This window comes from Phragmites australis, chromosome 5, assembly GCF_958298935.1.
Source record: "Phragmites australis chromosome 5, lpPhrAust1.1, whole genome shotgun sequence".
Classification (NCBI taxonomy): Eukaryota; Viridiplantae; Streptophyta; class Magnoliopsida; order Poales; family Poaceae; genus Phragmites; species Phragmites australis.
Genome location: NC_084925.1, coordinates 43,054,150 through 43,067,737, shown reverse-complemented (window position 1 = coordinate 43,067,737; position 13,588 = coordinate 43,054,150). Strand labels below are relative to the sequence as shown.

General features: G+C 45.9%; 1 protein-coding gene across 1 annotated transcript; it reads left to right on the top strand.

Annotated features, from left to right (window-relative positions):
• Positions 1 to 733: 733 nt before the first annotated feature.
• Positions 734 to 3,840, top strand: LOC133917723 (probable trehalose-phosphate phosphatase 4). The gene is made up of 10 exons (XM_062361587.1): positions 734 to 1,393; positions 1,502 to 1,642; positions 1,749 to 1,820; positions 1,918 to 1,995; positions 2,114 to 2,167; positions 2,318 to 2,419; positions 2,573 to 2,720; positions 2,916 to 2,986; positions 3,104 to 3,196; positions 3,286 to 3,840. The coding sequence occupies exons 1-10, from the start codon at positions 1,145 to 1,147 to the stop codon at positions 3,358 to 3,360; spliced, it is 1,083 nt and encodes a 360-aa protein (XP_062217571.1). The 5' UTR covers positions 734 to 1,144; the 3' UTR covers positions 3,361 to 3,840.
• The last annotated feature ends 9,748 nt before the right edge of the window (positions 3,841 to 13,588 follow it).

The following is a 13,588-nucleotide window of genomic DNA, read 5'->3' as shown; positions in this document are numbered from 1 at the left end:
GCCTTCATCTCCACCTGACTCGTTTCTGCACCCTCTTTGCAAGAATTAGTCTGGTGACGTCTTTGCAAGAATTAGTCCGGTGACGTCTTTGCAAGAATTAGTCCGATGACGTCGCTTGTCCTCACCGAACCATCCGGTGCATCACTCCCACTTTTCTTTCTGCGTTGAAATGCTCCAATGCTCCTTTCACCTTAACACCGGACAATCTGATGAGTGTAAAATTTCAAGCACAGAATGATCCAATAAGGTAATTTTTCCTAGACTTACACCAACTCCATTATACTTTTTAACAATAGTTAGCCATAAGCAAAATCATACATAAACACACTTATGCCAACCAAGTTCTACTCAAAATTAACATTATCAATAACTTATTACAAATAAATCAAGACACTCTCAACTTGATTTCTCGTATCCACAAAACCTTTAGGGGCTCGAGGCTAATTGTCGAAGCTGAGATTTGGTTAGATCTCGAGCGAATCACCCTCGTGCTGCAGACGATTAGCCTTTGAATTCCTCCCTTCCTCGTCTCTCGGGGCTCCCATTATTGAGAGGCTCTTTGTTGATCTCTCACCTTTTGGGCTTTGCTTTTGAGTCATGATTTACGCTCCAGAGAAATTTTTTGCGCATGTGCATGCGGCCGCTTACACATGTCGGCCAAGTAGTTTTCGAGATCCATGGTGATGCTAATGTGCAAATGAAGCTGGAAACATACATATTTTTCACTCCAACAGAATTCCCAAACTGGCAAAAGGGGGCAAAAATATTGCATGCGGTCACATGCTTTGGAGCTGCATTTCCCCCTTACACCTGCATGAGCTAAAAAAAACAAACACTAATACGGAAGGGCAAGCATGTACCAATGCCGCTGCGGCCTACCAGCTAAGCAGCCCTGCGACCTCCCCGGCCCGCACGCCGGCTCCACCAGGGGTCCCATCTGGGCCCACTCCTCGAGCTATAAGTTCCCGCACTTCGCCTCCACCCACCTCAAGCTCAGAGAAGCAAGCGCACACACTCCCAAGTCCTGTAGCTAGCTGTTCGTCTCGTCTAAGTGCTTCGGCGTTGGGACGAGACAATCGAGAAGGTCGTGCCTTTGCATCGCACGAGCGTGTTGCCTGCCTCGCCGGTTGGTGAAGTGAAGCACATGACGAACCAGGACGTGGTCGTTTCGGAGATGGGCATCGCGGCCGGTGCGGCGCTGCCGGGCACCAGCCCGGCCCTCTTGGCCTGCCGGGGCGCGGCTGCCGGCGCCATGTCTCTGCGGCAGACGTACCTCGACCTGGCCGCGGCCGCCGCGCGCTCGGCCAGCTGCACCTGGGTCGACGCCATGCGCGCCTCCTCGCCCACCCGCTCCCGCGCCGCCGCGAATGTCGACGAGTTCTCGGCCTGGATGGTGAGTTCCTTGTTGCGCTCGTCTTCTTGACACGCGTCGTGGGATAGCACGGTGCATGGGTTGTTGCCTTCAGGTGCTAACCTTTCTTTTGTCTCTTGGTTTGAGCAGAGGAAGCACCCGTCCGCGCTGGGAAAGTTCGAACAGATCGCCAGCGCGTCCAAGGGGAAGAAGATCGTCATGTTCCTGGACTACGATGGCACGCTCTCACCCATCGTCCCCGACCCCGACGCGGCCTACATGAGCGACGCGGTGAGGGATCGTACTGCGCCGAGGCACAGACTAGCTTTCGTTGCCGCCGGCCGAAAGGGTGTTCATTCTTGACTGACGTTTCTCCCCTTCCGGTGTGCGTGCACAGATGAGGACGGCGGTGCGCGACGTCGCGAAGCACTTCCCGACGGCGATCGTGAGCGGGCGGTGCCGCGACAAGGTACATTGCCTGCGCCACTTGTCTCAATACCTCAAACACTTGACAAGCTCGCGTGCGCGTGCATATGCTGATTTGGCTTTCTTCTTGCGCGGTGCAGGTGCGCAGCTTCGTCGGCCTCTCGGAGCTCTACTACGCCGGCAGCCATGGCATGGACATCAAGGGACCAAGCTCCAATGTATGCTCGCTCTTCTCTCTGTATTATCTTTGAGTTCACCCATCCCGACCACTAATCATCCTCAATCCTCTCCATGACTTTTGGCTAATCAATCTGCCCCTCTCATGCCAATCCGCAGCCGGAGTCGGTCTTGTGCCAGCCTGCAAGCGAGTTCCTCCCCGTGATAGACGAGGTATGCTATACAAAAATCAATCGACCAGCCTTGCTAATGTGGATTAACTAGGAGAAGAGCACCTGTCCATTTCTGCTTACCTAGCGGTGTATTCAGTTGATGCACGAGGAGATTAACATTGGCGCACGCGGCGAATCCCATTTTTGTCAGGTGCACAAGGCGCTGGTGGAAAAAACTAAATCCACACCTGGAGCCAAGGTGGAGAACAACAAGTTCTGCCTGTCCGTCCACTTCAGATGTGTAGATGAAAAGGTAGGCAAAGCCTTGCTCCATCTTGGGATGCCAACCCGCTTCGACGCGAGAGCCGGGGCTTATAATACACTGTAACACAGCAGCTAGCTGCAACACGCGCGGTTAATTTATCCTCATCATCTTTCTTAGTCACTTCCCTCTCGATCCTTGCAGAGATGGAATGCTTTGGCCGAGCAAGTCAAGGCCGTGATCAAGGACTACCCCAAGCTAAAACTCACCCAGGGGAGGAAGGTTTTGGAGATCCGTCCGAGCATTATGTGGGACAAGGGCAAGGCCTTGGAGTTCCTGCTCGAATCGCTCGGTACGGGCATTACGACAAACTCTTTGTCTTCGTTTTAGTTTTTCCCTGCCGATATTTTATATATATTCATGCATGTCAGTGTCGTCACACTCGTTTTCGTTTCGGTTTTTATTCAGTACTTGCGTACGGCGTATCACTCCGCTGTCCTAAAAAATCGGCTGATGACACTCCTCTCCATTTGCTATTCCTCTCCAGGATTCGCCCACTGCAGCGACGTCCTCCCGGTGTACATCGGTGACGACCGCACCGACGAGGATGCTTTCAAGGTACAGCGCATCAACAAGAACTTGTTTAGGCTCTGCTCACTCTTGGTGATTTCGACTGTTCTATTTGTTTATTTTATTCAAGTTGATCGTAATTTTCTTGTACTGGAACAATGGCAGGTGTTGAGGAAAAGGTGTCAAGGCTTCGGAATCCTTGTTTCCAAGTGCCCCAAGGAGACCAACGCCTCCTACTCTCTCCAGGACCCAAGCGAGGTAAACTTCGTTGACCTGACCAGCAGGTACCATACAAAATTTCATGTCTTTTGGTTGCATCAGTTCAGTAAAAATGTCACCTTTTGCAGGTCATGGACTTCTTGCTCCGGCTGGTGGAATGGAAGCGGAAATCATCGCCGCAGATGATCCGCCCGAGAGTGTAGCTGAGCAGTAGAGGAAGAACTAGGACGAGCCATCGGTCGATTGGTCAATCGATCGATCGAATCGGTGTCGAATCATGCGAACATACCCCACCACCATTTTTTTTTTACGATTCTTGTGGAACGGACTCGTCGTGGTTACAGGTTCTTCGATTCCCCTGATCGATCCCTGTGCCACCGAGGAAAAAGAGGCCACACAACTCTCGCCTGCGCCGTCTTTCTCTGAAAATGTTTTGAGCAGCAACCAAACATGCATTTTGGTGCTAATCGTGTCAATGTACTACTAGTGCCCCTTCTCGTGTAATTTTTGTCGCCGTCCCATGGGTTTGGAAGGCATCTGCAAAGCTACATGCCATCCTAGAACCTTTGCAAGAAAACGAGGTTCAATTCACCCCATGTAACTACTAGCTAGTTATATAGGCTTCAGTTCGTCCTCTTGTACCCTCTGTAACATGTAGTAAAGGAAGTTCGTAATGGAATTATTCTGCGAATTTCCTTCGTACATCCTGATGATCTCATGACGATAGATATATGTACACTGATGCTGCGTGATCTCCCTGCAAACTCACTCGCCGGCATGCCAGTTCTTACCATGACAATCTCTCTCTCTCTCTCTCCAAAACGAATACGAATATTTATACGATCAAACGGTTCTAGACTCTAGACATCTGATTCGTGTCAAGCAGTAGTGATTTGTGTGTACGAACGCGTGATATTATACGGTGAGTTTCTGGATTCTTTTTCAGCATGTCTTGTACGATGGGAACACATATCATTTAGATGGCGATGTGCATACCAGATCTACAAGCGCCGGCCTATACTGACTCATGCTGTGGATCCCATGATTCCTTGAGACATACAATAGGCTCCACCAACTATGCTGTGGTCCTAACTGATCAATGTGCATGCAAGTATTTTATGGTGCATCTTTGAATACCGGAGTAAGTTCTTGAGATATGGTCAGATTTGCTGGCCTGTAAAAAAAACTACACGGAATTAGGCACATCAACCAATTAACAATCCCTGCGGTTCGTGGCCTTAATCAGGCCGCAACCTCCTCTTAAGATGAGCCATTAGGCGGACCTATTATTAATCACTGGTAGATGCATTATGCATACATTAAGAGAGCAAGTGAGCTAGAGAAGCCTTCTTCTGTTCTCTCTGATCGGCCTGTCTGTCCAGACGATTCCTCACAATGATTCGATGCATATTCTCATGTGGTTGCATGGTGGCATACACACAGTACAGTTCTAGAGCACTAGTTCATGTTCTAGCAGTGCTGAAAAAGCCAGTACTACTTGAAATGTGCATCTTTATCAGAAACCATATGCAGGCCAAGAACCCAGGTCTAGAGTTGACTGTTGGGACCACCAATTATCATTGCGAGCTAGCTGTGTTACTCGCACTGATCATGTATGGATAATCGATCATGCACACTCCGTTTTATCTGCCCCAAAGAAGGTTTATTTCCCATGACATGGAAGGAGTAACTGGCTCACTTCTGCTGCAAATGGAAACATTGCCAATCACACACAATAATGCACTTCCCTTGGACTGATATTAGTGGCTTCTTGGTCTGTTAATTTGGTCGTTTGTCCTGCATGCAAACATATGTAGCACAAAAATACACTATGCATACAGCACTGGAGCCCAACAGGCCATTAGTAGTTACATTCCCTGATGAAGTTATGACTGAGCTTCCATCTGAGACTAGCTAGAAAACATCCAACAACCAAAACAACTTTAAATTGAATACACTCCTAATGAACCTTGTCGTCGCCATCGAGGCTGCAGTGCATTCACTCCAGCCAACCGGAAGCAGAAGCGCGCACACATACATGACATCCTCCCCGGGCAATCTTTCTGCACTCTTCAGTGATCTCTAATAGTTACAGTGGGCCGGGTAGGGCTTCCATTTGGACCCATTGATCGATCCCATGAAAGGTGGCATGCGATGGATGGATGGATGCTTAGGGATGACTCAGGCAGGCCTCACTGCTCGTACTTTGTCCTTTTGCCTTTAATTGGGACGCCACCAGCAACCAACGCCCTTTTGCTCGATTCAAGTGTTAATTGTTTGCTGCAATCCAATCAGGGGCGGATGAAATGCCGGTATCCTGTTGCAACGACAACGAGGTGAGCTGTTGTACGAACTGTACTGCGTGCGTGTCACCATCTCATTTCCCAGCTGCTTTTCTAGCTTGCAGTCTACTGCAGAATCTTCAAGCAATATTGGGGAAGAGAATGCAAGCTAGTAAAATCTTTTACCCTTGCATATGGCCGGCCATATTTCATGGTTGACGTCGTAACGAAACGAAGCTTGCAAGGTCCAAGCGGTTTTCGAGAAGAGAAGCCGATGGACTGCGGTTTCCTATGTTCCCACACATGAACCAATGTAAGCATGCAACATGGCATTATTCAACCATGATCACGCGCCTTGAGCGCACACACTCTATCTTATTGCATGCCCTCTAATCTGGCATTGAGATCCCCTAACTCAACCGGCGACCAGCTAAAGTGCTAAACAAGGGTTCAATTAAAAAGAAAGAGAAGAGGGATAAGCTAGGTAGCACAACAGAATACGCGATGCAACCATTATAGGGTGCAGGGAAGAATGGCTAGTTTATACAGATCCAAGCTGCTTTTGCGTGGACTGGATGCATATTTTATCTGACACCGGCCGGCGAACGAGACCCCTATATGGCTCCCAGGTGGAGAGATTTATCCGGTATCCATTATTCACCCTAAACAATCTAGCTAGAACCCATCGATCGATCTCGCAAAGCATAGTTTAGTTTACAACTACACGTACGCCCCTCAATGTGGTACTATATATACGCCTCTACTATGTACTTTATTTTACTACGCCTAGTTGAGTTTGTTAATTCAGTTGGAGGAGTAGTGACTCACAATTCCAGAGATTAATTTTATGCGTGATAATTGTACAGTTGGTAGTGACAGTTTCTTAGCAAGAGAGAAAAGGTCAGAGGACCATCAGAGATGAGACCTGCAACACAAGAGATCGATGAGCAGTTTTGTTTGAGGGGTACTGCACTACTGTATAGGCACACACACACACATCAATGAGCTTTTAGTTAGAGATCGATGGACGGGGAAAAGGCAGGGGGTGGTGACAAACTGACAGGCCGCCGAGGCACGGATTATGTGTAAAGGAATCTGATGGTTGAGAAGGGAGTTGGAATCCACTAAAGACGTGATGCCTTTTCGTGCACCAGCTCACCTGGGTAGAGTAGAGAGAGGCGTTGCTACGCGGCAAGTGTCTAAAAAGGGCTTGACATTTGACAAGCGTCCTCGCGCATACTCCCTAAATAAAAAGAAAATTTTATAAAATCTTTCATCAAAAAATTCCTACGAGACTCTGATCCATACCGTACTTTTCTGATCCAACGGTTACACGTGCAATTAAGAAAAAATATAAAGATATGTGATATACATAAAAGATGACTTTTCGATGAGACTAAATCTTATAGAATTTTCTTACCACTTTGCTATATGGAAAGCTGTGTGTTTAGCTCATGATTGGTGCCTAAGCCCCCGAGATAAGATAACTGACCCTAGCTAGATGGCCCTCATTATTGGTGCCTGCAGGTGGTTGGGTTGGGTCGATCGAGCCGAGCTGAGTCGTCTCGTCTCTGAGTCTGACGAGAGCCAAGCGAGCCAGCCTCAACATCTCCCCACAACAGAACGCATGCACTATGCAAGTGCAGCCAGCACGAAGTTAGCAGCACGACACCCGATAATCTAATGCCGGCCAATCATGGACCTAATCTAGCTTAGCTAGCCAGGTGTGAGGCAGAATAACGTGGAATTTTTAGAATTTGATCTTTTTCTAAAAAAGATTCTTCATATGGACAGGGCCGTACCGCGGTATATAGGGTCATGTACAAAATTGAAATTACACATTTTCTCGAATACAATTATATGTGTACCATTAAAAATAGAATTAATATTATATGTGATCAATATTTATAAATAAAAGACATAAAAATATAATAATGTCTAAATATCTATTTGACAAGCACTAATTATCACTTATTGAACACAATGGAATGATATTTATGGAATATCACATCTTTTCTTTTTCTATGGCTATGAGGATATAGCACACACACCACACACTTACACACTCACGCCTACCAATAATACTATTGAAAACACTCGCGTGTGTAATTCATGGACACTAGGATTTGAATTTTGGTGGCTAGAGTCGTATTCTGATGCGTAATATTGCAACTAGAGAAAACAAATCTAGGTGAGTTGTGGTTTGTGAATAGTCTATTTATATTCTATATGCTATACCATATTGTCCAATTTTAACGGGTGATGAAAATCCAGTTGCACATAAAGTCTAAAACATGCTTAATATCCTCCGATTATAAATGTAGGTTGTTTTAGACTTGTGCACAAGAATTAAGAAAGTATATCAAACAATCTTGTTGCTCTTTATTTATTTTGCATTGAAAAAGATAACTCATTCATTTGTGAGAGTGATAGCATTTATTAAACAAGAGCAAGAAGGGAACAGAAGAAAAAAAAGTGCATAAAAGTTCTAGAATGACTTATATTTAGAGAATAGTTGACGAGTCAGAGGGTTACTAGTAGTATAGTTCTATCTAATCTTCGCATAAAAATCCATGAGACGTAGTTGTTCGCAGTGAGATGAATGATCAAGTTAACGGGTTGTTGACCTAATTAATAACCTAAAATTACAAAAATTAACTTGATAAGGTAGGATTGATGGTCATATGAGACCCTTGCAGGGTGGGGGCCCTGTGCGGTCGCCCACCCTGCACTTGCTACTCGACGGCCCTGTATATGGATCTATAGAGAAACAATGTCGGAAAATAGATCTTTTTTATAGCGTCGTAGTTGAATAACACGGTGTTATGACAATTTACATCGGATTTTTAAAGTCTAAAATAGAAATCGGTAGCACGGAGTTTAATGTCACAACACCGTGTTATTCAACCACGGCATCAAATGTCATGGCGCCGTATAAAAGAATTCATTTTTATTTATTTTTTAAATCTCTTGGTCCAATATATTTTAAAAAAAATCAAAATGTAAAAAATTCACCAGAATAACTGGCCACGCCAATACCAGATCTTTATCGGCTAGGCTGTGCCATGCGTCCCCCCCCCCCCCCCCTGCCGCCTTACCCCTGTTTGGACTACTGCTACCCACCAGTGCTCCTACTAATTTGCTTGAAAAAGATTGGGCGATTGGCCGATCAGTCGCCAAAACAGGAGGCTCGTAGGCCATACTACACATAGGACATAGCCTTGTCGATCGCACAAATTCGTCCATCTTTTTTCCTACCACCTGACCCGTAGTAGCCCATAGGCACACTGCCGCAATGTAGCTCGTCATGTAGCTCAAATCTTTCGTAAACAAGCTTACAAATTCAAACCAAGACAGGATACAGCCACAAGTGGACGACTATAAAATTACTGCCAAAAAGTTTGGTTCCTTTTTCGTCCCTTGCAAGCATCGATCGAATTATTGTTGGGATGAAGAAAGCGAGTTGACGCCCGGGGACTGTTTTGCGTGCCGTCCGGTCTGCACGGCTCTACGCACGCAGACGCAGCTTTTGTTCGCGAGTAGCGAGCAAGTTGGGGGCATCGTGTGGCTTGAGATGCGCCGCGTTATCGCATGGCCCGGGGCTCGGCGGGCGCGCTAGCAAGGTGCCGCTTTTCCGAGGCCTGGCCGGTGAATGAGACCAATCCGTCCGTCCATCCGTGCCCCCCGGCGCGCGGTCCAAAAGGCTAGAGGCCTCGCGGCATCAGCAGCAGGCAGGCAGGCAGCAAGCTCGACCGCATCTGTCACGTACGTACGCAGCGAGCCGGGTCCGCCCACGCGTCCCGCCGGCCCTCTCGACGTGTCGGCTCCGCCGCTGCGGGGCTGGCGGCGGCGGGTCGACACGTGACGACTCCCGGCGCGTCTGGCTGCTGCGGCGATGCCCTGCGCTTTGCGGCGGTTGCAAGTTCGCCGTGCGCGCCGCCGCCGTTGTCGTGGCCGGATCGCGGGGCTTCTCCGTTCTCCCTCGAGACAGACGGGAGGGTCCCCTTCCGAGAGCTAGCTACGTGTGGACGTGCGGTGTATCAGTTGTTGATTCGTTAACCGATCAGTGCGCCGCCGCGTAAATATTAAGTGGAGCTCCTGTTGACTTGGGAACGATGGAGCTGCACGCATAATCTAGCTGTCGTCTCCAGTGTGATCGTCTCCAATCCGTACAGAGTTGGCGGGGAATTTGTTTATGCCCGCGCGGTGTGGCGTGTGCGGGCAAGTTTAGCGTTGTTTGCACACATCAACGTGCGGACGTGTTGGTTTTCTGTAGGCGCTAACCACCATGTGCCATGTGCGTCCAGTAGGTTTATCCACCTGCGTAGCCAACTGATGTCGTACTTGATTTCAACAAGTCAAATCAATGGTAGCTGTTCATCATGCATACATAAGACAGATCATGCAGCCTGTACACCTTTGCATTAAACCTTAGCTTCCGTTAGTTATTATCAGCAAAAATTTCCACAATATATTATAATTCTATCCTTATTTTTTGAGATCGATGCCTCGGTTTTGTAACTAAAGCAGTGCAGCTACCGATGCACGGACTATCTTGAGCAAGTTAAGCTGTCGTACTCATGCATGAGACCAACTATAATGAAGGGTTATGATGCTAATTTCTATCCGTACGTACTAAAGTTATACGTACTCTGTGGAATAGTAGCGCCCATTGCTCGTACAACCGCGCAGGTCTAGGAAAGGACTAGCATTTGTCCACACACGCGGACATTTCTTTTGTTTGATGCGGCATTCAGAAATATATCGTGGCAGATCTACGTGACGACAACCAAGCAGACGACAGAACGATTACAGGAGCACAGGAAGTTGCTCTCAGACTCAATCGTGATACACAAACAGCCAAAAATAAGTCCAATCATGGCAGCTGAAAGCAAGATCGCGCTCGCTTCAGAGAAACATACAATTATTTAACTACGCACGACAGCTAAAGTGGCGATTACCGAACATGAATAGACGTCTCAATAATTTTTTATAAATAGATGATCTTTTTTCTATTTTTAATCCGTTAATGTACCTTAAAATTTGAGCAAATATAAAATACTCAGACAGACAAAATAAAATAGAAAGTTTCAATATAATATGACTCCACAGATGAAATATGAATTATAGATTCTGTTCAAACCATTTCGCATATTTTTATGTCTAAAAACTCGCAACTTTGAAGATAAACGAAACGGAGATGAGATCACCGGGCAAGTAAACTTTTCAAGATGATGGTTTAGAGCTAAAGGAATTTAAGATCCCATCATATATGCATGTGTATATAAATTCTATACCTCTAGCATCAAGAAAATCAACTTCCCAAAGTGTTGAAATTACAGCTAAAAACAAAAACAAAAATCAACAACAAAACACTAAGAACTTACAAGAGAACCCATAGAAAAAAACTAGGAGGGGAATTCAAGCATATGTAAAAATTTAAACTTTATTACTCAAAGAGATCAGCCTTATTTTAGACGGATTACAAAGTTTTATCTCTCAAAGCTTCAGCAGTAGACTGCGTAACACTAGACTATTTACGAGAAGACCAACACACAAGAGAAGTACCCAAGAAATGACATATACCAGAGAGGTAGTCTTTATATCAATTTGACAACCAGCAAAATTCGCATCCGAAAAGCCACGAAGGAAAAACGAAGAGGATACAGAAAACCAAAGGCCATACTCGAGAGTGTGCTTGAGATACCTCAGAATGTGTTTCATCGCTTGGCGGTGAGACGTCCTCGGTGAAGCCTGGAAGTGAGCACACAGATATACGACAAAGTGGATGTCGAGTCTTATCACTGTTAGGTACAGGACAGAGCCAATCATACTCATGTACTCCTACTGGTCCACCTCCTCACCATCTACATCCAGATCAAGCACGATCGAGGTAGCCATCGGTGTCGCCAATGGCTTTGCATCGCTCTTGTCGAACTTTTTCAACAAATCATTGGTGTACTTCGTTTGGTGAACGAATGTACCTTGCTTGCATTCCTTGATTTGTAGCCCAATGAAGAAGTTGAGCTCGCCCATCATCGACATCTCAAACTCCCTGCATGAGAAAAGGCACAAAAAATGATATCATCCACATAAATTTGAACAAGTAAGAAATCATTGCCATACTTGAGACTGAATAAAATTTTACAGTTGACCCCATCATATACCTATGACCTAGTAAAAAAGACTTAAATTTATCATACCAAGCCCTAGGTGCCTACTTAAATTCATATAAAGCTTTCTACGAGGGTATTTGGGATGCTCAAACCCTAAGGGTTTCTTGACATAAATCTCTTCCTCTATGAAACCATTTATGGAAGCACTATTGACATCCATCTGATACAACTTGAAATCTCGGGATGCCACAAGTAAGGAGGATCCTAATAGCTTCTAGCAAAGCTATTGGTACAAATGTCTCTCCAAAGTCTATCCCCTCTACCTGAGTGAAACTCTGAGCTACTAGTCTAACCTTGTTTCTTACTACAGACCCATCCCCATGTTTGTTTTTGAAAACCCATTTGGTGCCTATGGTGTGAACATTTAGGGGTGGCTCTACTAGGACCCAAACTTGATTTCTCTCAAAGTTTTTAAGCTCCTCATGCATAGCATTGATCCAACTCGAATTAGATAAAGCATGTCCAATATCATGGGGCTTAAAAGAAGCAACAAATGCAGAATCAGTGAAATGAGCATGAGAGACAGATTTTGATCTCGTTACCCTTTCACCAAGGTCACCGATCATCAGCTGTGGGTGATGTCATCGCTGAATGTGTTGAGGTGCTTCGTGCTGTGAGATGACCTCCCCTCAACCACTGCTGGTATAGGCTGAAAAGCAGCTAAAGTGAAAGTAGAGGCTGCAAGAGCCTCTGCTGGTGTCGATGAGGTAGGAACCAGCTCAGGAGCAAGTGTAGTAGTAGAAAATAGTGGATCATCCTTGTCATCCCTGAAAGCTGGAAGGTCGCTGTCTAAAAAATGCTTTTGCCCATCTCCTGATCACCTGCACACTCAAAGACAAGAATGATACAAAGGGGTTGATTCACAGGAATGGCACAAGGGGTTTTGTGGCCAAACCGTGAAACTAACTCGCACGCTTCTTAAGGCGTGACTCATAGCTGCTTGCTTTGACCTCAAGCAAGTCTTTCGATGTTGACGTGTGTCCTTCGTCTTGCGATCTTGACCGCCGGCAAGTCTTTCTCGCTCCTAATTCCTTAGGTCGACTTGTCACTTACACCGGCATCCTCTTCACTTGACTTCCTCAATACGTCGCATTCATCAATCTTCATCTCTTGCCTTGCTTAACATCCACGTGTGCCGTTAGGATCATCCTTGACTCCACCCGGCATCCTTGATCGTCTGGCACCAAGCACACAGCTTAGCCTCAATCACTCGCCGTCGACCGCCAAGTTGCATCCATCACCTGCACACCCTGAGACTAGCAAATATGCATCTCTAGAACCATATAACATCATCGCATGTTAGTCCAAATCGAAATCAAGATGAAAAAGATCAGACGTAACAAAAATGTGAATATCGGATGGTCCGCCGTTCACACCAGTGCAACACCAGACCATCCGGTAACTACAACTCCACTGGAACCCGGTTTGCATTCTTCTCTATAAAAATTAGTCCGGTGATCACAAAATTCCAATACCGGACAATCCTGTGAACACCTCAACATTTATCTCAGAATTGAAAAACTCCGATGATATTCCTTGGTGTTCACACAACCATCACCGGACCATCCCATGAGTACGTCTTCACTGGAGCTTAATTTTTAATCTATTTGAAAACCTATGTCCAGCGAAGCCTCTAGTGATCATCCGTGCACACACTAGACCATCCGGTGAGGCTATCACACCAGACTTTTACATTTGTAATATTCTCTGAAAAAATTAGTCTGGTACTCATTCTCACCCACACACCGAACCTTCCGGTGAATGAATTTATCTCTGCCTTTGCACTGAAAAGCTCCGGTGCTCACATCAACCACATACTGGACTACCCGGTATGGTAAAAAATCATCACACCGGACTATTCGGTGAGTGCAAACTTCCTACACCAATACACCGATACAAACTCTAATTCTTTTTAACTTTAGTTAGACAAAATTAACAATACAGTATATAACCATGTATATACTAACTAACAA